General features: G+C 42.9%; 2 protein-coding genes across 3 annotated transcripts in view; one reads left to right on the top strand and one right to left on the bottom strand.

Moving 5' to 3' along the window:
* hsd11b2 (hydroxysteroid (11-beta) dehydrogenase 2) overlaps positions 1-23,398 on the bottom strand; it is a 57,129-nt gene extending 33,731 nt beyond the window's left edge. The window contains exon 1 of the mRNA XM_059992731.1: positions 21,733-23,398. Coding sequence (XP_059848714.1) covers positions 21,733-22,003 — 271 coding nt within the window. The 5' untranslated portion in view covers positions 22,004-23,398. The remainder of the gene's footprint in view (positions 1-21,732) is intronic.
* LOC132406766 (caldesmon-like) lies at positions 20,938-27,399 on the top strand. Of its 2 annotated transcripts, none has more exons than XM_059992727.1 (2): positions 20,938-21,046; positions 24,968-27,399. In XM_059992727.1, the coding sequence occupies exon 2, from the start codon at positions 25,136-25,138 to the stop codon at positions 26,759-26,761; it is 1,626 nt and encodes a 541-aa protein (XP_059848710.1). In that variant the 5' UTR covers positions 20,938-21,046; positions 24,968-25,135; the 3' UTR covers positions 26,762-27,399. The 2 variants fall into 2 exon arrangements, with proteins under 2 accessions (XP_059848710.1, XP_059848709.1); XM_059992726.1 differs by lacking the exon at positions 20,938-21,046 and adding an exon at positions 23,393-23,423.
* The last annotated feature ends 241 nt before the right edge of the window (positions 27,400-27,640 follow it).

Below are 27,640 nucleotides of genomic sequence, written 5' to 3'. Positions count from 1 at the left end.
ATCTCTAAATATCCAGTTATCTGTTCCATACTCCAAGACCACCTCTTTGTTCCGTGACAAAAGCCATATTTTATTTGCAATTTAAATTGAATTAGTGATCTCAGAGTAGCAAACCATAACATTTAACTATATCCTAGACATAGCTTTTTTTGGATGAAGTGAGGATTCACAACCCAAAACTGGGATGAACACTTTCATAGGCACAAGGGGACCGATATCCTTTCAGCTACAGGCACTACATTGCCAGCAGGGTGCAGTGCATTTCCAGCACGTTTAGGATTTCAGCATTTGGAACATGGGCAGAGTCAACTTCCCAAGTTTTTAAATTCATCCACGGGCCCTGCCCTCAACCCCATCCCAATACCCAACAGTCAGCAGCACTCATTCCACGCTCAGAATCGCACTCAGCTGAGGAGTGCCGTCAGGTTTGCAGCTGAGTCACCTCATCTTGTGCTGTGCAGTTCCAACTGACAATTCCCTCCATCCTTAGAAGCAAGTTCTAAATCAGATTTACTTATCACACACATTGAACCAGTAAAATGCATCGCTTGCAATAACAACCAGAACAATTTAGGGATGTGCTGATGTCACCACACATAGCATGCCCATAATTTTCCAGAACACAGCATCAATAGCAACTCAAGACCTTTTCCTTCCTCCCTCTCTCCAACTCCACAACAGGCGTCCAATATTCAGCCATCAGGCTTTGAATTCCAGACCACCAATTGACCTCCACACAACTCACTGGGACCTTTTCACCCAAAACTTTAAATCCACTGCTCAGAATCCACAAACCAGATCTGCCAACCATAATAATTTCTATTTGCCTCAACTGAACCACGATCATCTCCCACAATGGTCAAATCACTTCTCAACTTCCTTTGATCCCGGCAGAACAGGGCCATCTTTTCCATTCTAACCTTGCAGCTGAAACTCCTCTCCGCAACCTTTCCAGTAACTTCCTGCAGTTCCCGCTCTACAACTCATATCCGAAAAAGTGAGTTGACTGAAACTGGTTGTAACATTCATCTTGTACATGCCAGAATAAGGTGCTTGGAGAGTTATTTTTGTAATAATCAGCTGGTCACAACTTTTCACCAGCAGGAACTGCAAGACCACAAGACATAGGAGCAGGATAAGGCCATTCAGCCCATTGAGTCTACTCCACCATTCTATCACGTCTCAACCCCATTCTCTCGCCTTCATGTAACCTTTGACACCCTGATTAATCAAGGACTACAAACTTCACCTTAAAAATACCCAATGACTTGGCCTGCACAGCCATCTGCAGCAATAAATCCCCAAGGTTCACCACCCACTAGCTAAAAATTTTCCTCATCTCTGTTCTAAATGGACATCCCCCATTTCTGGTCCTAGACTCCACCACTATAGGAAACAATCTCCACATCTACTCTACCTAGGCCCTTCAATATTTGATAGGTTTCAATAAAATCTCTCCCCCCCCCCACCCATCTTATTCTTCTAAACTCCAGCGAGTACAGGCCCAGAGCCAAACACGCCTCATGTTAACCCTTTCATTCCTGGGATAATTCTCGTAAGCCTCCTCTGGACTCCTCCAATGCTAGCACATCTTTTCTTGGACAAGAGGCTCAAAACTGCTCACAATACTTCAAGTGCAGTCTGATCAATGCCTTAAAGCCTCAGCTTTTATCCTTGGTTTTATACTCTGGTCCTTTCAAAATGAATACCAACTTAGAATTTGCCTTCCTTACCACCGATTCAGCATGCAAGTTAACTTATAGGGAATCCTGCCTGAAGACTCCTAAGTCCCTTTGTACCCATTTAACTTTCCTGCCAATTTAGAAAATAGTCTACACCTTTATTCCTTCCGCCAAAATGCTGACCATAGACACTATAGTCCATCTGCCACTCTGCCAATCTGTCCAGGTCCTTCTGCAAACATGCTGCTCCTTCAACACTCTCTGCCTCTCCATCCATCTTCATATCATCTGCAGACTTGGCCATCAAGACATCAATTTCATCATCCAAACCATTGATGTATACTGCAAAAAGAAGCAGTTCTAACATCAGCCTCTGCAGTATACCACTACTTACCATCAGACAACCACTAAAGGCCCCCTTTATTTCTGCTCTACCTCCTGCCAGTCAGCCAATCCTCTATCCATGCTCCTACCTTTCCTGTAATACTATGGACCCTCATGTTGTTAAGCAACCTTATGTGGGACACCTCGTCCAAGGCCTTCTAGAAATTCAAAGATCCACTGACTCTCCTTTGTCTATCTTGCTGTTATTTCCTCAGTGAATTCCAACAGATTTGTTAGGCAAGATTCCCCCTTTGGAAAACCATGCTGACATTGGCCTATTTTACCATGTGCCTTCAAGGACCCTGAAACCTCATCCATTGATGCCAACATCTTTCCAACCACCGAAGTCAGGCCAACTGGCCTAGATTTCCTTTTTCCCCTCTTATGGGAAGAGTGGCATTTGCGATTTCCCAGTTCTCCAGACCTTGCTGATTCCTGAGATATCATTACTAACGCCTCCACCGTCACTAGTTTAAATTCAGCCTGGGTGGGGAGGAGGAGAAACAGTCAGTTTCTGGGAGTTCCTACTTGCAAAGAATTTAAGGAGGTGTTTAATCTTAATATTCATACAGACTCTTCATGCTAGAATTCAAAGTTTAAACGTCTTGCCCGACAGTGGGTGGGAATGGGGAAATTGAACAGACTTTTCCAAATGATTCATGTTCAGATGGAGGCCAAATCTGGTTTCTTTCAGCACAGGCTGGTGGAGCGAGGCCTAGGGGAAAACGACTCACTAGTAGTACAACCTTATGCTTGTTGTGATGATACAGTAATGACAGAAATAGAACACTTAAATGTAACCTTGCTTAAACACTGGAGGCCCGCAGTACATCAAATAGCATTCACAAAGGGAACAGTTGACATTAGGCCAAACCCATTCATTAGTTCTGGAAAGGATGTGGCAGAGGTGAGGGAAGGAGGAGTACAAACTGGCAGGTGATTTGTGAGTCCAGGTGAGGGGTGGGTCATGGAGGTCAGGTAGGGGGAAAAGGGAGGAGTAAGAGTAGGCAAAGTGAAGGAAAACAGGCGGCGGGGGGAGAATGGCTGGGATGGAAATTAGAGAAACCATCTTGTCAAATTCTTCTTCAACTTTCACCTCTTCCACCCATCACATCCCCTTTCATCACATTCCTCTGGAGCCACCCATCATCTGCCAGCTTGTACTCATTCCCCGACCCTCCCCTCATCTTATTCTGGGTTCTGTTCCCTTTCTTTCCAGTCTTGTTGAAATTTCAGTCTGAAATTTCAATTTCCCTGATAGATGCTGCCTGACCAGTGGAGTTCCCCCAGCATTTTGTGTGCATTCTCAAGATCTGCAATATCCCCAGGACCTATGGGTCAAATCTTTTTGAAAAAAAAACTAGGCCAAACAGCACTTAGTGCTAGTCTATAAAATTAAGGATAAATGAATAAAGCTTTCTGCTAGTTGTGACTCAACCATCTTTAGTTGATATTTTGGTTTCTGTGGGACTTGAAAATGAGCCCAGAGACTGCAAGATTAAAGCTGAAAAGCAGCTGCGGCAGATTGTATCTATAAGATCCTAATCAATGTTCAAATAATTCTTTAAAAAGAAAAAAAAATCAAAGTACATAATGTAAACATATACTACCCTGAAATTTATTTTCTTGCAGGCATCCACAGTAGGATACAAAGAATAGAATCATTGAAAAGCTGAACAAACAACCAATGTGCAAATAAGAAAATATAATTAATTGATAAATATTGATAACAAGTTGTAGAAAGATTGTGGAACACACAAAATGCTGGTGGAACGTAGCAGGCCAGGCAGCATCTATAGGAAGAAGTACAGTCGATGTCAGGACGAAGGGTCTCGGCCCGAAACGTCGACAGTGCTTCTCCCTAAAGACGCTGCCTGGCCTGCTGTGTTCCACCAGCATTTTGTGTGTGTTGCTTGAATTTCCAGCATCTGCAGATTTCCTGACGTTTCCAAAGATTGTGGAACCAGTTCATTGTTGGAATGAGTGATGTTATCCCCTCTGGTTCAAGAGCTTGATGGTTCTGGGGCAACAATTTCCCTGGACCTGGTGGTGTGGGTCTTGAGGCTCCCATACCTTCTTCCTAATGGCAGCAGCAAGAGGTCTGTATGGTGGGGGTCCTAATGATGGAGACTGCTTTCTTGCGACAGTGCTCCTTGTAAATGTTCTCACTGGTGGGGAGGGCTTTACTTATGATAGACTGGGCTGTATCCATTACTTTTTGTAGGTTTTTCCATTCAAGAGCATTGTGTTCCCATAGTAGGCCTTGCTGTAACCAGCCAGAATATTCTTCACTGCGCATCTATAGAAGTTTATCAAAACTTTAATAGTCTGCTGAATCTGCACAAACTTCTAAGTAGTGTCTTCTTTGTAATAGCATTGCACACTGGACCCAGGGCAGATCCTCAGAAATGATAACGTGAAGGAATTTAAAGTTGCTGATGCTCTCCACCTCTGATCCTGTGGACTGGCTCATGGACCTCTGGTTTGCTCCTCTTGCAGTCAATAATCAGCTCTCTACTTTTGCTGAGATTGAGTGAGGGGTGGCTGTTGTAGCACCACTCACCCAGATTTACAATTTCCTTCCTATATGCTGATCTGTCACCATTCTCGATTCTGCCTTCAACAGGGGTGTCATCAGCAAACTTAAATGTAGCATTGGAGCTGTGCTTTGCCTCACAGTCACCAGTATAAAGTAAATAGAGCAGGGGGCTAAGCACATGGCCTGAAGCACCAGCGCTGATGGTGAATGTGGAGATGTTGCCAATCCGAACTAACTGGGATCAGTAAGGAAATCGAGAATTCAGTTGTACAAAGTATGATGCTTACCACAAGCCTTGGAGTTTATTGATTCATTTTGAGGGGGATGACCGTGTTGAATGCAGAGCAGTAGTTCTGGAGAATGTGGGTGGGTACCTCAGTCTGCTGAGGTGAGAGGTTAAAGATATCGATGAACACTCCAGCCAGTTGAGTAGCACAGGTCTTCAGTACTTGCCTGGGTACCCCACCTGGGCCCGATCCTTCCTGTAGGTTCACCTTTCTGAAGGATGTTCTTGTATCCGCTTGAGAAACCGAAATCACAGGGACTGAAGGTGCCACGTTTTGTCAGTCAAACTGAGCATAGAATGAATTGAGCTCACCTGACAGCAAAATCTTATTGTGACACGTGAAACTATTTTATTTTGTGGGAGCTGTAGTATTCAAGCCCTTCCACAGCTGCTGAGCATCCTTCTGAGACTCAAGTTGGTCCAGAATTGTCACTTAGCGCACACGGTTTGCCAGATGTCACTCCTGAACCTCTTGTACTTTACTTGGTCGTCGGGTGTGAAGAATGCCATTCATCCAGGCCTCAGAAGATTATGGATCTCTTGTTCATCCAAGGTTTCTATTTGGGATTTTGTGGTGACACTGTCTTTATAGTCCTTAACAACCATGGTGTATTTGTTTAGATCCTCTGATGACTCCATTTTTTGATAAGCCCCATTAAAATGGCCTTCATTCCTAAATTTTGACAGTTACTACAACTTTAGAAGTTCTGCGGGAGACATAAAACAACCCAGGCTTGGAAAAAGTGATACCATGGCACTGATTCAAAGAAAAATTGCATATAATCATGTAAACACAAATAACAGCATATCCTCCAAATAACCATGTTCTCTCCACATTGAAGAATAATTTTAAAATTGATACAAGAACCCAAAATGAAACTGACAGCCTGTTGAGATGTCTGATGGTCGAACTTACATTGCTCCCAACTCAGGTTACTCTACACGTGGAAGCTACCAGTTCCAGTTTGGAAAGAAATGAGTAGGAAGAACAGAAGATTGCAGTACAGGACAGGTCCCCCGGCCCACAATAACCTGCTCCAAGATCAATCTCACCCTTACCTCCTACACAACCCTCAATTTTCTGTTATCCATGCACCTGTCCAAGTTTATTAATGTACAGCATCTGTCTCCATCACCATCCCTGGAAGGTGTTCCATGCACCGCTATGTAAAGAACTTACCTCTGACATCCCCTACACTTCCCCCATCACCTTAAAACTGTATTATCCATTTCCATCTCAGGAAAAAGTTTCTAACTATCCATTATCTACACCAGTTCTGTTGTACACCTATATCAAATTACCTCTCATCTTCCTATTCTCCAAAGAGAAAAGCCTTAGTTCACTCAGCCTATCTCCACAAGACGTGCCCTCTATACCAGGCAGCATCCTTGTAAATCTCCTCCTATGCCATGTCTGAAGCTTCTACATCCTTCTTAGGAGGCAGCCAGAACTGAACACAAGGTGCGATCTGACCAGAGTTTTATAGAAAACCTACAGCACAATACAGGCCCTTCAGCCCACAAAGCTGTGCTGAACATGCCTTACCTTGTGGTGAGGGGACCAGAACTGAACACAGTACTCCGTGGGGTCTGACCAGGGTTCTATATAGCTGTAACATTACCTCACGGTTCTTGAACTCAATCTCATGGTTGATGAAAGTAAATATACTGTACGCCTTCTTAACACAGTCAACCCGTGCAGCAGCTTTGAATGTCCTATGGACTCAGACCCCAAGATTTCTCTGATCCTCCACACTGCTAAGAGTCTTAGCACTAATATTACGTCTTCAAATTTGACCTACCAAAATGAACCATTTGTCACTTATCTGGGTTGGGTTGAACTCCATCTGCTACTTCTCAGCCCAGTCTACATCTTATCGATGCCCTGCTGTAATCTCTGACAACCCTCCAGATTATCCACAACACTCCCAACTTTTATGCTACCCTTCTACTTCTTCATCCATGTTATTTTTTAAAAATCACAAAGAGGAGGGGTCCCAGACAGTTGAACATTACTTGTCATCGACCTTTATGCAGAATATGAACCATCTACCATCGCCTTCTGCCTTCTGTGAGCAGGCAAATTCTGGATCCCCAAAGCAAGGTTGCTTTGGATTGCGTGCCTCCTTACTTTCTGAATGAGCCTTTCATGGGGAACCTTATCAAATGCCTTACTGAAATCCATATACACTACATCCACTGTTCTATCTACATCAATGTGTTTCGTTACATCCTCAACGAATTCAATCAGACTTGCAAGGCACGACCTCCCCTTGACAAAGCCATGCTATCTATCCCTCATCAGATTAAGTCTCTCTAAATGCTCATAAATCTTGCCTCTCGTGATCTTCTCCAACAACTTGCCCACCACTGAAATAAGAGTCTCTGGTCCATAATTTCCAGGGTTATCTCCACTCCCTTTCTTGAACAATGGAACAAATCTGTAACCCTCCAAAAATATGGTAAGCTCCTGTCCCTATTGATGATGCAAAGCTCATTGCAAGAGGCTCAGCAATCTTCACCCACTCCCGATATCTAAAGAAGCTTGGGGTATATCTAGTCAGGACCCAGCGAAAGCTCCAGCACATCCTCTTTCTTAATGTCTGTATGCTCAAGTGTTTAAGTCATCCCCACAATTGCCAGGTCCTTCTATCTGGTGAATACATTACCTCACAGCTCTTGAACTGAATCCCCTAATTAATGCAGGCCAACGTCATTCTCCTTAACAACCCCATCAGCTTGCGTGACAACTTTGAGGGATCTGGATGTGAATCCCAACATCCCTCTGTTCCTCCACACTGCCAAGGATCCTGCCATTAACCCCATATTCTGCCTTCAAATTTGACCTTCCAAACAGGAATCATATTATACTTTCCTGGGCGAAATGCTATCTGTCACTCGTCAACCCAGCTCTCTCATGTCAATGTCCTGTTGTAACCCATGGAAAGCTTTGCAATGTCCACAACACCACCAACTTCTGTGCCAACTGCAAAATTACCAACTTGCCTTTCCACTTCCCCATCCAAGTCATTTATTTAAAACAAAAAACACAAACAGGAGTTCTAGGACACATCTCTGCAGAGTACCGCTGACCAGCCTACAGGCAGCATACCCTCCATCTATTGCCTTTTATGCAGAAGCCACAAAGTCATGTTTCCCTCAATCCCATTCCTCCTGATTTTAAGAATCCCATCATGGGGAACTTTATCAAATGCCTTACTTAAATCCCTATACACCACATCCACTGCCCTACCTTCATCAGTGCTTTTTATCACATCCTCATCAATCAGGCTTGAGAGGCTTAATTTACCCTTCATAAAGCCATGCTGGTTAATGTTCCTCCAAATATTTAAATCCCATCTAAGAATCTTCTCTAAGAATTTGACAACCACTGAAGAAAGACTCACTGGTCTACAATCCCCAGAGTTATCCCTACTCCCTTTCTTGGACAAAAGTATAACATTTGCAATCTTCCAACCATCTGGTACTAATCCTGTGGCCAATGAGGATGCAAACATCACCAGGGTGTTGCAATCTCTTCCTTTGCTTCTTGTAATAGCCTGGGGAAAATCCTCTCTGGCTTCATTGACTTATCTATCCCAATGTTGTGCAGAACTTTAGTACATGGTCTTTAACATCAAGATGGCCAAGCCTGTTTTATGCTGTCTTCAATCACCAAGGTCCTGCTTGCTGGTGAATATTGAAACAAAGTATTCTTTATGAACCTCCCCTACCTCCTATAATTCCAGACACATTGTTTCCTCTACCATCTCTGATCAGTCCTACCCTCACTCTGGCTATTCTTCTGTTCTACACATATTGAGAACACTTTGGGATTTTTCTTAATCCTACTCACCAAGCCCTTCTTGTACTCCTTTCTAGCACTCCCAAATCCATAAGCTCCTTCCTGGCTATCTGGTAAATCTCTAAACCCCTGTCTGATCCTTGCTTCTTCAACTTTAATCAGGCTTCTTTCTTCCTCTTGACTAGATGTCCCACATCTCTTGTCAACCTGGTTTCTGCCTCAATGGGACAAACCTAGGCAGAACTCCCAGTGAGTGCTCCCTAAACCTTTACATTTCTGTTGTGCATTTTTTCCAAGTGCATCTGCTCCTACTTTATGCTCCTCAGGTCCTGCCAAGCCACATCACAATGCCTCCTCCCCCAATTAAATACTTTCCGATTTCATCTGTTCCCAGTCCTCCCCAAGGGCAAAGGTCAGGGAGTTGGGGGTCACTGCCCAAAATGCTCGCCAACTGGGAGATCTGACACCTGACCTGGTTCACCAAATCCAATGTGGCCTCTTGTAGTCAGTCTCCCTCTGTATGGAGTTAGAAATCCTTCCTGGACACCTAACAAATTCCAGCCTATTCAAACCTTTTGCCAACCAATATTAAGGAAATTGAAATTCCCTACAACACCAGCCTGTTATCTTTGCACCTTCCCAAAATCTGCCTCTTGATCACATTCTCTGCCTGTTGCAAATGAGGTGTGGATTGGGGGGTGGGGTCCACAGAATACTCCAATATAGAGTGATTATTCCAGTCCCTTCCCGTTTCTGACTTCCACAGCTCATCCCACCACACCACCCTCCTTTTGCAGCTGTGATACTATTACTGATTAGCTATGAGCTTCCCCACCCACCCCCATTCCTTTTGAACCTCTGAACATGAAGCCTGCCCTGCAATGGTTTCACTGCTGTAGGTCCATGCTCAGGTGAAATGAAACAAGAACAAGCTAGGAGGAGATTTTTGCCGTTGAAAAGTTGCTGCGTGAACTTTACTACAACAGACACAAGGTTACAAACACTACTCAAACATTTGAGAACCTCCTTGTTAAAAAACTATTAAATAACTCCCCAGTAGGCCAACTTGGACTCTACTCAATCTACCTCGCACCTCATTGTTTACCTGCACAGCACCATCTCCGTACCTCCAACACTATTTTTCATTGATATTTTACATTTTTCTACTTCAATACACAGTAATGATCTGATCAGAATGAACAATATACAAGACGAGCTTTTCACCATTTCAGTACATGTGGCAGTAATAAGCCAGTTGCATTATTAAATTGGTAGATGCAAAGTCCTCAATGAATTCTGTCAGTCAGTCATGGGAAAAACCTTTAACAGATTTTCAGTGCTTCTTTGCTTTTCCACTCAGGGCAAGGCCTGTGGGTGTTGGCTGCGTCTCAGACAGCTACAGGAAGCAGCCTGGTGGTATAGCAGCTAACACTGCTGGCTAACTGATGGCTCCAAACTCCTAGAACTGATCCCGACATTGGCCTGTCTGCATGGAGTCTGGATTCTCCTCATCTGTAGGACTTTTCCTCCCAGTTACAAGATGAGCTGGTAGGTTAATTGCCTAGTGTAAATTACCTCAGCAAGTGGCAAAAAAAGCAAAGGGTGGAAATGCAAGCAAGGGCTACAGGGGAGACAGGAGGAGAGGGAACAGAGAACAGGACCCATGGGACTGATTCGACTGGAAGCTCATGGACCTGTGGAGATGGATAGTTTCCTGCATTGTACTAGGCAAGAGGCACTCACTCTCTCTGCTCAGCATTTCAGGAAGCAACAAGCAACTGACTAAGAATATTCAGGGGTAAATGCTTTTCATGTCATGTTAAAGTACAAGTCATGACATTTCTGGGCAAGCTTTCACATGGCTCCTTGGTAGCAAGTGCACTGAATTTACATCGAGGCAAATTCTAAATTCAGGCCTTCTATCTTCAAATGTCTGTCCCCAACCCCAAGGGCATGTTGAAAAGTTCTCTTGTTATCTAGCTGTTGGTCCTCCTTTAAAAAGCTTCTCCAGAAGGCGCAACTTGTTGTCACAGTGCACCCTACCTTGCTGCTTGCCACAGAAATAACTTTGCCACACATTCATTATGCCTAACGGACATGCACAGGATTTCAGATTGCCTGCTTTTAGGGGCCAGATTAAGGATAGATATTTGTCGACCCCTTATTTAATCCCAAATCCCCTTACTACCCGAAGTGTAGAGATGTACGCTCGGCACAAAAGCTCAGAGTGGGCAAAACCCAAAAAGTTCTGAATTGTATGTTTTTCTACATCATCTTCTGTCCTCCCTTGTTCAGAAGCTCCAGCTGAGTTTCACAGCTGACGCCAACATAGGGGAGAATGAGAGCCAAGTATTTTTCAGTGTTGTTGAACTAAATGGCTAAGCAAGATGGTCATGACTCAATTTCAGAGCCCAAGGCTGGAGTAATGAGTTGTAACAGCTGAGTTGTAAACTCCACTGATTGACCAATGGGACCGCACATCAATCATCTACGCCACACAGCCCACAAGGTGATGGGATTAATTGTTAGTACATGTCGTCAGCTGACCTTGTTAAAGCATCTGTTCTTCACGGACAGGCATGCAAAGTGAACGCAAGCAATCACACAGGCTCTAGGTAGGGTCACAGCAAAATCTAAACTTGGCTCAGAATGTACGCAAAACCACAAGACAGGAATTCTGCACCACGTTCCTCTGCCAGTTGTAGGAGTGAATAACAGCCTTGATCAGTTATCATCGCTGAGGACAGCTCAAGCAGCAAGGGTCAGGAATCTATTGCACCACACAAAATGCTGCAGGAACTCAGAAGGTCAAGCAACATCGGTAGAAGGAGATAAACCAAATATTGGGCCGAGATCCTTCATCGGGACTGGAAGGAAGGGGAAGAAGTTAGAATAAAGTGTGGTGGGGGAGTAAGAAGCGGAAGAAAGAATACAAGCCAGTAGGCAAAACCATGAGAAATAGCAGCCAAATAAAGCCATTCATCTGAGTCCTCTCTGCCATTTGATCATGGCTGATTTTCCCATCTTCTCTCCATAAGCTTTTTACGCTCTTATCAAGAACCTATGTGTATTTAATATTTGTTACTTGAGTAGTCTTGTATATATATTTACATATACATGCACATAACTGGTTGATTAAATATCCTTTTAGTTTAAATAACGGTTTAAATGTAAAAACGTTAATTGCAAGCATTACATAGGCTCCTCACTTAAAGTAAGCTTGAACTAGAGCAGTATTCCCAGACTCGCAAATTTTCTTTTGAACTAATTTAATGTTTCAAAGTTACTAAACAGCAGCATCAACCTCCGCTTCCTCCTTACCCCTGTTCAAGGGATGCCCTTCTATTTGGAGGTTGTGCCTGTGAGATAGGTTACCATCCTAGGACTTTGATGGCTTGTCACCACATTTGCTACATGCACAAAAGGGCCAGTTAAGATAACATGAACATTATACAAACTCCTTAAAAGTCAGTTTTCTTTGTTAACATTTTTCTTCAGTACTTGGTGTGATGTTGTATATCAAATTACAGAGAATTTTGAAGAGATCAGGTTGGTCAAAGAGAGGGTCTTAAACAAGGAAGGGAGAGGAGGAGTGGCAGACCTTAGAAGAACAAACTCGAGTGCGGGGTTTTGTTGACTGACAATCACTTACCATTAAATAAAAAAATGCCAGGGTACTTGAGAGAGCAGAAGTGGAGGAATACATTATAAAAGATGAACTTGTTTGCCAAGCAGATGCTAACTTATGAAAATAGTGTTATGTTCACTTGTAACATAACATATGTTCACTTCAGTTCATTTGTAACTGAAGAACATTAAATTAATTCAAAGGAAAAGAGCTAAGATGCAAGATTTAGTTTATGTTTACATTAAGTGAGCCATGTATTAATCATGTGGTAGTGTAAGGAGACATGTAATTAATACATTTATACGTACAACCCATAATGAATTATTCAAATGACCAAGAATGCCTTATCTCCCCATACACGCACACAATTACTCAAATACTTTTGAAATAAAGACACAACACTCCGCTCCACTAAGCTCCAAGTCCCAACTCAATAGAGAATGCATCTCAACTATATACACAGTACACTAAATAATACAACTGCTATCTACAGACTAAATTTTAAACGGCCCCATTCAGGCCTAAAAATTTAATCACTGAGGAGGCTTTCTTACTCTGGTGGGATAACAACTTTCCTGACAAGGGGATCACTCTGCTTGGCAGGTGAGACTTGTGGCTGAGAAACAATCTCAGGTTCTGGGGCCTCCTCCGTGGAGGTTGCAGGAGTTGACTGAGACTGCTGGGTGTGGTTATGACAGCTCTGGCCACCTTTCTTTAAAAAAATTCACTCCGCTCTCCTCAACTGAACGATGTGTTGCCAAATGATATCAGACATCATCTCCACAGCAGGAGAGTCCAAGTTGGTCCTTTATCTTTGAGTACCCACTTTTGATCACATCTGCAATCCCTTGCTAAGAATTCTTGTCCACAAGTGAAACATCGAACCTCCGGTTGAGAAACCTTCACTTTGTGTCGGCTACTGAGATTGCGTTTGAGGAGACCCAAGTGCGGGCACAAGGGAACAGTACAGCTGGTGAGCTGTTGGTTGTGGTGTGTGCTGGTAAAAATGGTAGAACTGGAGCTTCTGCTACACATATCCACAGTTTGGGTAGCCATGTAGATCCGAGGCAAAATGGGGTCTTTTCAGGCTTGTCTTTGGATCATCCCTGCTGCAATAGGGACTTTCATTTGTGAAAGGGAGAATTAATCAAGAGGAGTGTATTTTTTTGTCAATTTTCCCAGATTTCCTTTCGCAAAGGTAAATGGGATAATCCGTCAGCATTTCCATAACCGGTCATCCTCGAATTCAATCTTGTGATTGTGTCCTCCAAGAAACAGCCCATCTCTGCACTTGTGCTGTTGCTGTTAATGGAACTCCTTCTGTGGATTGAAAATGGACACTAGCAGTTGATGATCTTAGCTCATCTTAGAAAGGATGTGCTGAAACTGGAGAGGGTTCAAAGGAGGCTCACAAGAATGATTCAGGATTGGATGGAATGTCATACTAAGCGTGTTTGATGGCTCTGGACCTGTATTCTCTAGAATTAAGAATGACAGGTAACCCAGTTGAAACTTATCGAATGGTGAAAGACCTTGATAGAGTGGGTATGCAGAAGCAAAACTCTTTAGGAGATGCAAAGCACAGATTCTGTAGGCGCTGGTAATCCAGAGCACACACAATGCTGGAGGAGCTCAAATCAGGGAACATCTATCCAGTCCTGACGAAGCATCTCAGCCCAAAACATTGACTGTTTATTCCCTTTTTTAAAAATAAAACTAGGCTGAGTTGCTAGCTCGAACCTCAAGCCAGCACAGATGGAAAGCATGCAGCTCACACAAAATGCTAGAGGAACTCAGCAGGCCAGGCAGCACCTATGGAAAAGAGTACAGTCAACACTTCAGCCTGCTGAGTTCCTCCAGCAATTTGTGTGCGTTGCATGGATTTCCGGCATCTGCAGACTTTCTCATGTTCATGACAGATGGAAAGCGTGCAATGGGCCGACCAGATTCGAAATCAACCCCATTCGCCTCAAAGATAGGTGCTTTCTCCACTACACCTCAAGCCAGCTTCACAGCCATCATCGACCATGGAAGAAATATCGTGCCAGAAGCATTATTGGCTGTGTAGGGCAGTGATGGCCAAGGAGACAGGAGCAGTTGCTTTTTTCTTACTGGATTAAATTTAAATTAAGTCTTCTCATGAAAGTGGTCTATAGAATTTAGTTCCCATGAGCAGTGGGCCTGTAGGTTGGGGACTACAGCATTTTCTCTTTTGATGTTGTACACACAATGTGACTACTGATAATCTCCACTTCCAGCATCCAAAGAAAGCTGGAACAACAGTACTCCTACACGCGAATTTTTTTTTTATTTCTTGCTCATTGTGGCCTCCTTGTGAAACTGCCAATTTTCTGTCCATTAGTGCAAAATTATGGGGCAGCTTTGTACTATGTATTCCTGCCCATTTGGAGCTCGACTGAGATTACACAACTTTGTTTCACTAAACGGCCCAGACAGCTATTGAGAAGGACCAACGACACTACATAGGACAGCACTTTAAGTATTTCAGGAATGAAAGAAGATTCCCCCAACCAGTCACACACATTGCAGTTGTGTAGAAATTCTGCAAACTTGTTTTTTGTAGTGTAAATTACATTTCCAAATGCTTGTTACATTATGTAGAAATGGATCTGCTCAGCTTCAAAGACAGTTGAACCTATATTTTACTTGCCTCAATTAAGCTCAGCGGTTCAACCCTCCAAAGCACTTTAAAAAAAACCTTTTAAAAACACTTTAAAGTACTTAATTTATTAGAAGAAAGAAATATCAATTGCATTGTAGTTTGCCAAAATTCTCAGCCTGAAATTAAGCTCATGTGTTACATTAATTCATTATATTAAAAGGAAAAAAAATGTTATTTCTATATGAAATCCATCTCCACAAAATGTAGTTTTAATTTTTTATATATATATACACACGTGAAAGATTGAAATGTTGCAAGGTTTCCAAATCAACATCTTTCATAAATCAGAATTTTAATAACATTGAAATAAAAGTTCCACTGACTTTGGCGTGACGTCTAGGACTTGAAGTGCTAAATGTTTCTTTTGTACTGATGCTTGCTGACCTGAAGTGTCTTCAGATTCTTTTTCTTATTCTGAGAAAGCCTGGAAAGCTTTCCACACCACTAGGAACACACTCTCACTATGAAGTGTGTGCCAGTGACCCGGTTTCAATTGCCACTGCTGCCTCTAAGGAGGTTGTATGAGGTTGTCTCTCATGAGCACGTGGGTTTCCTCTGGGTGCTCTGGTTTCCTCCCAGATCCCAAAGGGGCACAGGTTAGTAGGGTAATTAGGTGTAATTGGACTGCACACTCTCATTGGGCCAAAAGGGCCTGTTACTGCCCCATATCTCTAAAGATAAATGTAGAGAAGTCAGAAGTTTATAAAGGTGGGAAGCACAGAAATACTTAAATATTTGCATTTACTTTTCTCATTCCACAGTTGTACAAAAACTGCATTAATTCACAAACACAGACTACGGCATTTCCTTTCATAATGGCATGAACTACTAATTTAGAAGTGTAATTGTTTAAAATGAACACATGGAATGGGGGTGGCTGGCCACACACACAGACACAATACTTAAATGGATTTGGTCAAGAGAAAATTTCAGACATCACTCTTGTTGGAAATACCAGCTGCATTTTTCTCCAGCTATTGACAAATGCACTTGCAGAAATAGTCTCTTCCCTTACCACTGGCATACTAGGTTCTAGTGCAGGAATCTGCCAGCTCAGTCAATACAGAGAACACCACACACAAAATGCTGGAGGAACTCAGCAGGCATCTATGGGGAAGAGTAAACAGTCAATGTTTTGAGCAGAGACCCTCCATCAGGGCTGGAGAAAAAGATCAGAAGTTAGAGCAAGTAGGTGGGTGAGGGGGAGGAACAAGGTGACAGATGAAATGGGGAGGGGTGGAGTAAAGAGCTGGGAAGCTGATAGGTGGAAAAGATAAAGGGCTAGAGAAGGGGAAATCTGATAGGAGAGGGCAGAAGACCATGGAAGAAAGTAAAGGAGGTGTACCAGAGGGTGGTGATGAGGTAAGGAAATGAGGTTGGGGGGAGGGGGAAACAGGAATGGGGCTATGTTGGGGGGGGGGAATTACTGAAAGTTCAAGAAATCAATGTTCATGTCATCAGGTTGGAGGCTACCCAGATAGAATACAAGGTGTGGCTCCTCCAACCTGAGTGTGGCCTCATGGTAACAGCAGAGACAGCCATGGACTGACATGGGAATGGAAGTAGAATTGAAATGGGTGCCCTCTGGGATCTTTACACCAGAGGTGATAAATCTTCCCAGCAATCACCTTCCTTCATCAGTTAATATTTATGAATAGGGTTAAATTTTTGATATTGCTTTTTGTAGAATACTTTTCCCCCCTATCAATTCCATTTATTTCTTTGTACCTACTGTGAATGTCCACTAAAACTGAATCTCAGGGTAGTATACGATGTCCTGTATGTACTTTAATTAACTTATTTTGAACTTTGAGAATCATTGCTATTGAAACACACACACACACACACACACACACACACACACACACACACACACACACACACACACACACACACACACACACACACACACACACACACACACACACACACACACACACACACACACACACACACACACACACACACACACACACACACACACACACACACACACACACACCTTTTCATTGTAACTGGAACTCGACATCATAGAGCTGATGTAGAGAAGATGGGCTTCAATAACATCATGGTTATTTAATTCTTCATGTTATATTATTTTATATATAGAATAAATATTTATGCCAAAGGTATTTCTATCCTTCTAATGTTGTACTGAATAGCTCCATCAAATATCCATTCTCATGCCAATGGACAGTAGGCATTCCATAAATCCAGTTGCTAACATGTTCAACCAAATCAGAACGGACCTTTAAAATGCCAGTTGAAAATAGATCATGTCAACTCTTCCCACATCATAGTTTCAAGCAGAATCAGATAGTTCTCAACCTTTGATTCCAAGAAAGAAAATGTCAGTGTCATAGAACAGTACAGATACCAGCCCTTTGGCTGATCACAGTGCAAACTAAAAAGTCTGGCAAGATTTGAAAGGTTTTGATGCAGTAATTAGCAGACTGGATGATGGTGAGCAAGTGGAGGTGACATTCAATACAATGCTGCATGCAATACTCAGGCTTATTTGCAGTTCTGTCAACAGAGGCCATTTGGCCCATTAAGTTCTGCTGACTCTAGGCATGTCCCATTCTTATATTTCTAGTAATCTGCTCTCTCCCACATCCTTCAACTCTCCAGTCTGATTCTAATACTATCCAATTACACCCAGGAACACTTAGCAGCATTTTAAACCAACCAACCGGCATGACTTTGGGAGACAGGAGGAAAGGGAAGCACAAGAGGAACCCCACAGGAAAGTGTGCAAATCCACAAAGACAAGAGTCAGAGCCAGAATCAGCCTGGGTGGTTGAAACCGAGCCAGCAGCACTAACTGCTGCCCAACCTTGTGTGCCCTGTGTACAGTTACGTGCCAGCATGGGTAAAGGACTCATTGACTGGCAGAAAACCAAGTGGCTGACAAAGTGCAAATAGATGCAAGGCAGTGATCAGTGGTGAGGTTTCATTTACTTATGATCTGTATTAATGATTTGGACAACGAGGCTGGACATACTGAGATAAATGAGAAGTCATTAAATTGCGCCTACTGAGTATTTTCAACATCTTCTATGAATGGCCCCCATTGTGACTGCAGCAAGGTCACAGGTGTATTAGGCTAAAGCTCTGGTTAGAGATGTGGAGTACAGTTCCTGGACACCCCAAGCTGGGTGCATTTACTTTCAATGCAATAAGGACACCAGCTGAAGTAGATAAAGGCCAGAAAGGTTTCATTACAAGGTTGGCCTTCATGGACAAAGGTTGGATTTCATTGAATAAAAGAAAATTAAAGTGAGCCAACTGACAATTAAGATTTTGCTGCATTTCCTGGGTGGTGAAATCCAGAATGAAATTTGATGCAGGCCGATCAGAAGTTATATCAGGAAGCATTTCCCACCCCCATACAATGGGGATTAGAAATCCAGAACGTGCCATTCGAGATACCCAACAATGAAAGATAGGTTAAAGAATGTTATTAAACAGCAGAGGGTGCTAAAAAGATTTGAGGATGTTACTAGGACTGACGGACTTGGTTATGAAGTGAGGCTGGATAGGGTAGGAGCTGGTATTCACCCCGCTGGAGTGTGGAGGCTGAGAAGAATCCTTACAGATTTGTAAAATCATGTGGGACATTGATAGGGTGAATAGGTGAAGAGTTTTTCTTACCAGGGTGGGGGGGGGGCATCCAAAACTAGAGAGCATAGATTGAAAGAGGGGAATTTTTTTCAAAGGAATCCAAGAGGCAACCATTCTTGCTGCCCCTTTTCCTCCTCCCATTGAGGGTGGCAAGTATATAGAAAGGTACCAGAAAAATAGAGGAATAGTTACATGGATAAGAAAGATTTTGCAGGGGTTCCCAGCCTGTGGTCCACAGGTCCCTTGCTTAATGGTATTGGTCTGTGGCATGAAAGAGATTGGGAACACCTGGTTTAGAGGGATATGGGCCAAACAGAGGCAAGAGAAGGGGCAGCTCAGTTTGGCATCTTGGTTGGTGCAGACAAGTTGGCCTGACGGCCTGTTTCCTTGCTGTCTAGCTATGACTAAATGAATGCTTTACTGCCAAACAACAGAACATTGTGGAGGTACAGATTTGTGTTGATTTGGAACTAACTCAAAGGGTCAGAAGAGCCTTCTCACACCTCACATGAGACTCCATTTTGTGGCAGAGCTTATAACTAGTGCTGGTTCCAAGTACAGAAATTTTGCCAAACTCGAATATTTTGTTTAAATACCAGTGGGAAGGAATGGATGAAAAATCCCTTTTCCATCCAGAAACTACCACTTAAGCTCAGCCCTCACTGAGTGAATAGTGTTGATCTGTGAAACAATAAATTGGAGCTGGAATATTAGGAAACACCAACACAAAGTTGCAATAGGAAAGTAGACAATTCAGTATTGTTGTCCCCCAGTGAGCTGGCAGATCAATGCCAATTTCCCCTGGTGGCATTAATGGAAGAGGGGGCAGTGAAAACAGTGATATCTTATACTGAAAGATGGGTGGGAGCCAATATTTATCTCCCTCTGTTCAGGGAAACAACAACAATTTCATTATTTTCAATATGAAATATTCAAATTTCAAAGCTACACAACTCAACTTGACAAGTTTTAAAGTTTCTTTGAAATGGTAACCACAATGTCTCCATTGCAGACTGGAAACAGACTGATTTTATTTGGTGCAGTTCTGGTCAGTCTGCAAAGTAACTTTCTGTAAATTTGCAGTACCATCAACCACCACCAGAAGGTTTACCTTCAGCTGCATAAGCAAGCTCTAGGCTTCCACACGTTCTCCCTACACAGTCTAATCTTTGTTACAGAAATCCGCGCATTCTTTAATCAGCAGCATAGCATTAGCACTGTGGGCATGCTACATTGGTGCTGGAATGTGTGGAGACACTTGCGGCCCCAGCTCATCCTTAGGTGTTGGTTGCTAGTGCAAATGACACATTTCATTGTGCATTAACCTGTGCTAATTAAATCAGAATCTGAGCCAAAGCATTCTAAATGCCAGCTTGATCATTCTTCTTTCAACTTGGTGTTAACTTGAACTTAATTCATCCCTTGCGAGGAAACTTGGAATATCTTATTTTATTAACAGGCGCCACGTACAAATAGATTATTCCTTCATACACAGTTCCAAACATTCCAAATGTCAACACATTTTATTTAGTGTTGGATTGATGCTTGGTTGGACATTTAGGAGCATTCCAGACTCTTTACATTGAACAGCTAGAGTGATCCAATTGAGGTGTTTATGATGATTAAATTATGATTATAAGGGAAATTAAAGGCAAGCCAATTGGAAATGATATCAGGAAGAATTTCTCAAACCATGCAATAAACATAAATATCTGGAACACTAGGCAGCCAACAATAAAGATCAAGTTCCATGAACTTATCACAACCAAATGATAGAATTTTGTGAATGAGCTCTTAATTGGATCAGGTTCAAGGACCTGACTAGCCTTCTCATTGATCCTGACTGCAGAAATTTTGCTCAACTTTCAGTAATATTTGTTCATTGAAACAAAACATGGCAAATACATGGTTGAGGGATGAAAGAAAGTAAAAATAACCTTTTACTCTACAGAAATGCCTTTCAAGTTCAGCTTTTACAGTGCTTGGTCTTCATCCATGGAATATCCAATAAACTAAAGCTGGAATATTAAAAGGAATATAAACATACAGATTCCAATGAAGGGCATGGTTCAGTGCAGATGGCCCTTATGGGCCTGGTAGATCATTGCCAATTCCTCCTGCTGGTATTGATGGGAATGAATGGATCAGGAAGCTGTGAAAGTGGACAGTGATGTCTAGTGCTGAAAAGACGAGTGGGCGTTAGGATCTGCTTTCCCACTGATTAGGGCAAACTCATCATCCATTTCACTCAATTCATTGCAAAATATTCAAATTGCAAGGGCACCCAGCACAAACTAAACTGCATTCTCTATTTCATTACAGATTCTGTTGAAGCAGCAAATCACAATCTCTCCCACTGCTTACCAGAACAGAGACCAAGATTTACTTTAATGCAGTTGAGATCAAATCTGCAAAGTGAGTTATGTTTTAAAAGCAGTAAATAAACACTCGAGCTGTTTTTGTTTCAGAAAGAAAATCTGAAATTGTTTTAAACATAGTACGAAGCAGTGTCTGGGTGAGATTACGCTGAGAGTTCCAACACACTGAATTTGCAAGATATTCTTGCTTTCTACAACTTAGCATATAGCATTCTGAGAGCTGTTCCAAACATAGTTCATTTGTTGTCACTATGGGGCAAAGGCACAGAACTATTTTACACACAAGACATTTTATTATTCCAGAGCCCTAGGTGTCTGACACAAACTCAAAGTGGTAAAACCATCCATTCTCAGCTTGAATTCACATTCCGTTGCTCACAGCCCATTACTTTCACTGTTTCAAATAATTGTTTTAGAAACCCTATTTCAGACTGCATTTATATATATTAAAAAATCCATCAAGGACAAAGAAAATCTGAAATCACTACATTTATTCAGTTTGTAGTAGCAGGTCAGAGCCTGAAGACACACACTCTAGTTTTAGGCTATCAGATTTCTGAAGTTCGATGAACCAACCCAAGAACACCTCCTCCCTGTTTTTGTTTATATACTACATATTTCTATATATACACATCTCTTATTATAATGCATAGACTTAACCTATTGCACTACCACAAAACAGGTTTCACAACATGCCAGTGATAACCTGATTCCGGGTCTTACCTGTAATGAATACAGCTTTCCCTTGCACAGGTAATTTAGGCGGGGACAGTGCTTGAATGACTAGGAAACATGCAGCAGTGAAGATCAGAATTCCTGAAAAGCCCGCCAGAAAAATGCAACAGATCCTTTCCAGGGCGACGAGGAGTATCGCGTAAATGACCAGGCGATGAGTCAGTTGTATTTCAGCCATGATCAGTCTCAGAAAAGCAATAGTGCCTACTACGCTGATGACACACGCATAAGCTAAGGAGGATGCGGGATAACCCTCCATTGGCTCCGGTAGAGGAACACTTACAGCTGGTCCAAGAGTCAGACACGGTATTTATATACGATTCGAAAAGCGCGAGTAGTCACAAAGGGAGGAGGGATTATGAAAATTTGCACGAGATTAAATAGTTGCAGCTTCTTTTAATTCGCCAGTTTGGTAATAAAGTTCACTATATAAAAAGAAGGAACCCGAGTTTGACTCTTCAGCCGGGAGCTCTTGTTAAGCGCTGCGAGCCGGCAAGTCACCAGTACGCCTGGGACGCTGATTTCGAGTTTCTGTGAAAGACAATTTAAGGGAAGATTAGGCTGCTTTTTCACGCTGGAAAGACAGTGAGAACTTTCACTTTAATCTGAAGGGATACACCGAGCCCTCGCAGCCCGGGAAAGCCAGCACTTCTTACATTTTGAGTGTGTTGCAGTCGGGACACGCGCGGTGGCATTTCGCCGCAAACCGGAGAAGCTGCTTCAGTCGGGGAGCGGTTGTAAACCGGGTCACTAATAATGAGCAAACCCGCTTTTGAGGAAAATAGCAAAAAAGGTGGTTAATTCGACTTTTTGTACCATAATTAGCCACAGTACTTCAAGTCCTGAAGTCCCGCTGCTTCAATGTTTAAACTGAGCCCTTTGTGCATCGTTTATAGATTAAAACATGAACTACCTCAGAGTGACGATACAAATACCGATTAGCAACCAGTCCTTTTACAATGAAAACCCACATCCCGGATCCCATTGCTTTCACGTTTGACTGCTTTTCTCCGAGCGACCCTGCATGTTTAAAACATCACGGAGCTCAAGATCAGAGAAGTCGCCAGCACTTTAATCAAAGTGATTGAGACCATCTGCTGCCGCCTCCGACCACCTTCCTCCCAGCTCTCTCCCGCTTTCTCTCATGCTACTGCCAAGTTCAGATCTGGTACAGTTAACTTTCGGCGGGCCGATTATAGCAACAGCCGGAACTCCAGCCCAGTTTCCATTCTTATTGGAATCCATCAGCCGGAGGGTTGGTCACTCTACCACAACCGAGGTTGAATTTAGGTATCCCCCAACACCCCCACCACCGGTAGTATCTACAGGAGGCACCGCTTCAAAGAGCCCCACCACTCAGGCCGTGCCATTTTTTGGCTGCTAGCACAGGGCAGGATGTACAGAAACGTGGGCACAGACATTGAAGATCAACTCCTTCCCTTCAATCATTCGGTTTTGGAACCAGCGAGAAAAACCTCATCGTTATAGTGAAGCCATACTATGAATACTTCGGCCCTCATCTTGTAAAACTTGTCCATTCACAGATTTATTAAAAATTCTGACAAGTTGATTGAATATGCTTAATTTCTGTTTTTCTTGCGAATGCTGATTGTTCCTGAAAGATTTTGCTCCTGAGTCAAGTGAAACTACGCGAGATTGTTTAATGTCATTTCCAATGCGTAAGTGCGAAGGAGAACAACAATATTGTTACTCTGCACCTGATGCAGCACAGAAAAACATAATAGGATAAAGAACAGAATAATTAAAAACACAATAAATATAAATACACAAGATAGCTTATATGCGTAGATCAATTGTACAGTATAGCCATAAAGTGATTTTAGGCACAGGTGTGTCCACATAAGGTGACTGACAGGATCTGATAAAATAGTGGTGATGTGTTAGTGGTTGGAAGTGTTGATCAGGCTTACTGCTTGGGGAAGGTAGCTGTGATCCAGTCTGGCGGTCCTCATGTGGATGCTTCTCTGACTGGAGTGGGACAAACTGTCTACGAGCACGGCAGGTGAGACCTTCCGTGAAGTTACTGTCCCATTTTTGGCACCTTTTGGTATGTATGCCGGTGATGCATTGGGCAGTTTTGACTCCCCGTTGTAGAGCCTTCCTGTCTGCCGCAGTGCAGTTTCTGTCCCAGGCAGTGATGCAGCCTGTTAGGATGCTCTCTACTGCGCATCTGCAGAAGGATGTGAGTATAGATGTGTATAGTCCGGCTCTCTTCAGCCTCCTCAGAAAGCAGAGGTGTAGGTGAGCTTTCCTGACTGCGTAGGATGTGCTCTGGGATCGTGAGAGGTAGTGTGAGGTGTTTGCTCCCAGGAATTGGAAGCTATTTACAATTTCCACTGCTGGGCCACTGATGTAAAGAGAGATGAGATTTATGTGAGTTCTCCTGAAGTCAATAACCATCTCCTTTGTCGTGTTAAAATTAAAGGCACCAGGCCTCACGCTCGTTCACCTTGTTGTTAGTGATGAGCTGTGGACTGTATTTACCATTTCAGTAATGTTTGAATAATATTGAAAAATATGCTGTTTGATGAAGCATTCTTTGGTTGCATAACTCATTATGGGTTATATGTAGAAGTATGTGAATGATATACGATAGTATGCCGCCACATCATATATGAGTGCCTCGCTAAAAGAAGAGAAAAAAAATGTTACCCAAGTTGTGCTGTCTTTACGACAGTTATTTAGTTTATAATATTTTCGCTTAGTAATTCATTCGATAGTGTTTTCTAGTTAGAATTAGAAGTGTTTAAAGTATATTCATTGCATGTAAAATATATCGGCATGCGATGACGTCACATCCGGTTTCGCCGCATCTTGTGGGAAAATACCGGTTTGGAATTAACGCGAGGGTGGGGGCTTACCACGAGGCACACCTGAGCAGGAGTTGTTTTGCAGGCATGAGAAATCACAGTGAGAGCAACGCTGTAAGTTAATAGATAATCGATATATTGAACTAAGATGTTAATGCCGATCCTGTTAGAAGTAACGACGGTCGATAATGTTTATGCTTTCGTTAGTTAAAGAGTTGCGGATAGTTTGCATGGAAGTGTATTTAAAGTAGTCAATGGAGCAGGTAAACTCTGCCTGTATACTGCACCTTAGTGTAATGTGGTTATAGTCACCTTTGCAAGTATTTACAATTGAAATGTGATATTAAGGAAGGAACAAATACTGTATCAATCTTGTATTGTTTTATCAACAGTTTTCACCATATGTTAATGTGAAGAGTGAACAGTAAATGGCTAATCTTACTGCGATCTGGTTCTTATTAACTGTGGTTTATCTCGACGTTTAATTCGGCGTTTCGTTACACGCGAAGGAGTACATTACAGTGAAAAAAGCGGCATTATCAGGTGTTTCAAGTGCTGCAATGTCAGCTCGATCCAGCATCAAGTCGACGCCGCCCAGTGACAAGGGCAGTAAACCGACATCAAGTAAGTCCAACAAGGAAAGAGCCAAGGCAGAAGCCGCCAAGGTGCGACTGCGTTACGCCAGACAAGAAGCAGTTTTGAAAATGAAACAGGCCACCAGAGAAGCCGAAATCCAGAAAGAAAGGGCCGCCAGAGAAGCCGAAAAGGCCGCCAGACAAAGAGAAGAGGCTGCCAGAGAAGCCGAAATCCAGAAAGAAAGGGACGCCAGAGAAGCCGAAATCCAGAAAGAAAGGGCTGCCAGAGAAGCCGAAAAGGCCGCCAGACAAAGAGAAGAGGCCGACAGAGAAGCCGAAACCCAGTTGGAAATGGCAAAAATATCGACAGAGTTGCAAGTGCTGCAGCTAGAAAGAGAAGAAGAAGCTGCCATGGCGGAAGCAAAGTACATAGAAGAAGCTGAAGGGTCGCGTGATCTGACCGAAGTAAGATCTACTTTAGAAAGGACCAGACTGGAACGCACAAGCGACTATGTACAATCTCAAATAGACAGGCAGGCTCGTCTCCCCTCTCCATACGTATTCGATAACTTCCCCAGCTACGAGGAACCTCAGAGAGTCACGATTGCATCACATCCGTACGAGGAAGGAAATTTACCCTCACGGCTCCGTGATGAAGTCAAGAATGAAAGAACCGACAACGCTCCTTCACCCCCACAACAGGACGGCGGGGAGGGAGAGGTTCACTCCAGGACAACAATTGTCAGCTCGAACTGTACAGAAGTTTGCAGTCAAACTCAGTCAAGCCGTTCTTGTTCCAAGATCTGCCTCACTGAGGTGTACCCTAAAGAAGCACAACAAGACATTACCAAGCGTAAAGTAACCGACGAGACGCTAGGTCAGTCAGTTTTCGTTCAAACCGAGCACGGAAACAAACTTGCACAATCAGCTCAAGATACCATTTCTTTAAAACCTAAAGACACCAAGGTCTTCAGAGATGAAGCAAATAATGGGGTTGCCCCGTTGCCTTTCAGAGAACCACGCCAGCGCTCACCAGATAACAAAGAGCAGGCAGTCAAACGGTTCATGTCCTTACGGAAAACCCGGAAAAGGAAACCTGAGATGCAGCAACGCACCCGATTGGCCCACGAGGTACTGTGCACCCTAATGGCAGAGGTCACAGCCATTATAAACGCACAATCATTCCTACCTGTGTCTTCTGACCCAGAAAACCCCTTTATACTTTCGCCTTCATCGCTCCTTACGCAGAAGGCAGGAGCACCTCCTCCACCAGGAGACTTTTCAGACAAGGATTTGTACACAAAGCAATGGAGACAAGTCCAGGCTCTGGCAAATCAGTTCTGGCCTCGCTGGAGACAAAAATATCTACCTTTGTTGCAACAGAGACGAAAGTGGACAGAACCCCACAGGAATCTTCAAGTTAGAGACTTAGTCCTGCTCAGGGACAAGCAAATCGCCCGCAACAGCTGGCCAACGGCCAGAATCACTGCTACATTCCCTAGTGGGGATGGACATGTCAGGAAGATCGAATTGAAGACTACCGACCAAGGCGATGTGAAAACTTACCAAAGGCCAGTTACAGAGGTTATTCTACTTCTACCCAATGACTGATTAAGAGACTAAGTTTGTACTCTGCTCATTGTGACCTTACGAAGGTCAAGCGGGGAGTGTGCTGTCTTTACGACAGTTATTTAGTTTATAATATTTTCGCTTAGTAATTCATTCGATAGTGTTTTCTAGTTAGAATTAGAAGTGTTTAAAGTATATTCATTGCATGTAAAATATATCGGCATGCGATGACGTCACATCCGGTTTCGCCGCGTCTTGTGGGAAAGTACCGGTTTGAAATTAGCGCGAGGGTGGGGGCTTACCACGAGGCACACCTGAGCAGAAGTTGTTTTGCAGGCATGAGAAATCACAGTGAGAGCAACGCTGTAAGTTAATAGATAATCGATATATTGAACTAAGATGTTAATGCCGATCCTGTTAGAAGTAACGACGGTCGATAATGTTTATGCTTTCGTTAGTTAAAGAGTTGTGGATAGTTTGCATGGAAGTGTATTTAAAGTAGTCAATGGAGCAGGTAAACTCTGCCTGTATACTGCACCTTAGTGTAAGATAGTTATAGTCACCTTTGCAAGTATTTACAATTGAAATGTGATATTAAGGAAGGAACAAATACTGTATCAATCTTGTATTGTTTTATCAACAGTTTTCACCATATGTTAATGTGAAGAGTGAACAGTAAATGGTTAATCTTACTGCGATCTGGTTCGTGTTGACTGTGATTTATCTCGACGTTTAATTCGGCGTTTCGTTACACGCGAAGGAGAACGTTACACAAGTTAAATAAACCCAAAGCTGTAATGTTAGAAAGTTCTACCTATGGAGGAATGAAAACGAAGTTTACTGATTTTAAAGAAAAAGGAGAATTTGGAAAAAGCACCATATGAGGGCAGGGTGTGGCTGACACAGGACAGACAAGGAGAG

This window comes from Hypanus sabinus, chromosome 17, assembly GCF_030144855.1.
Source record: "Hypanus sabinus isolate sHypSab1 chromosome 17, sHypSab1.hap1, whole genome shotgun sequence".
In the NCBI taxonomy this organism is placed as follows: domain Eukaryota; kingdom Metazoa; phylum Chordata; class Chondrichthyes; order Myliobatiformes; family Dasyatidae; genus Hypanus; species Hypanus sabinus.
This window is presented reverse-complemented; position numbering and strand designations above follow the sequence as displayed.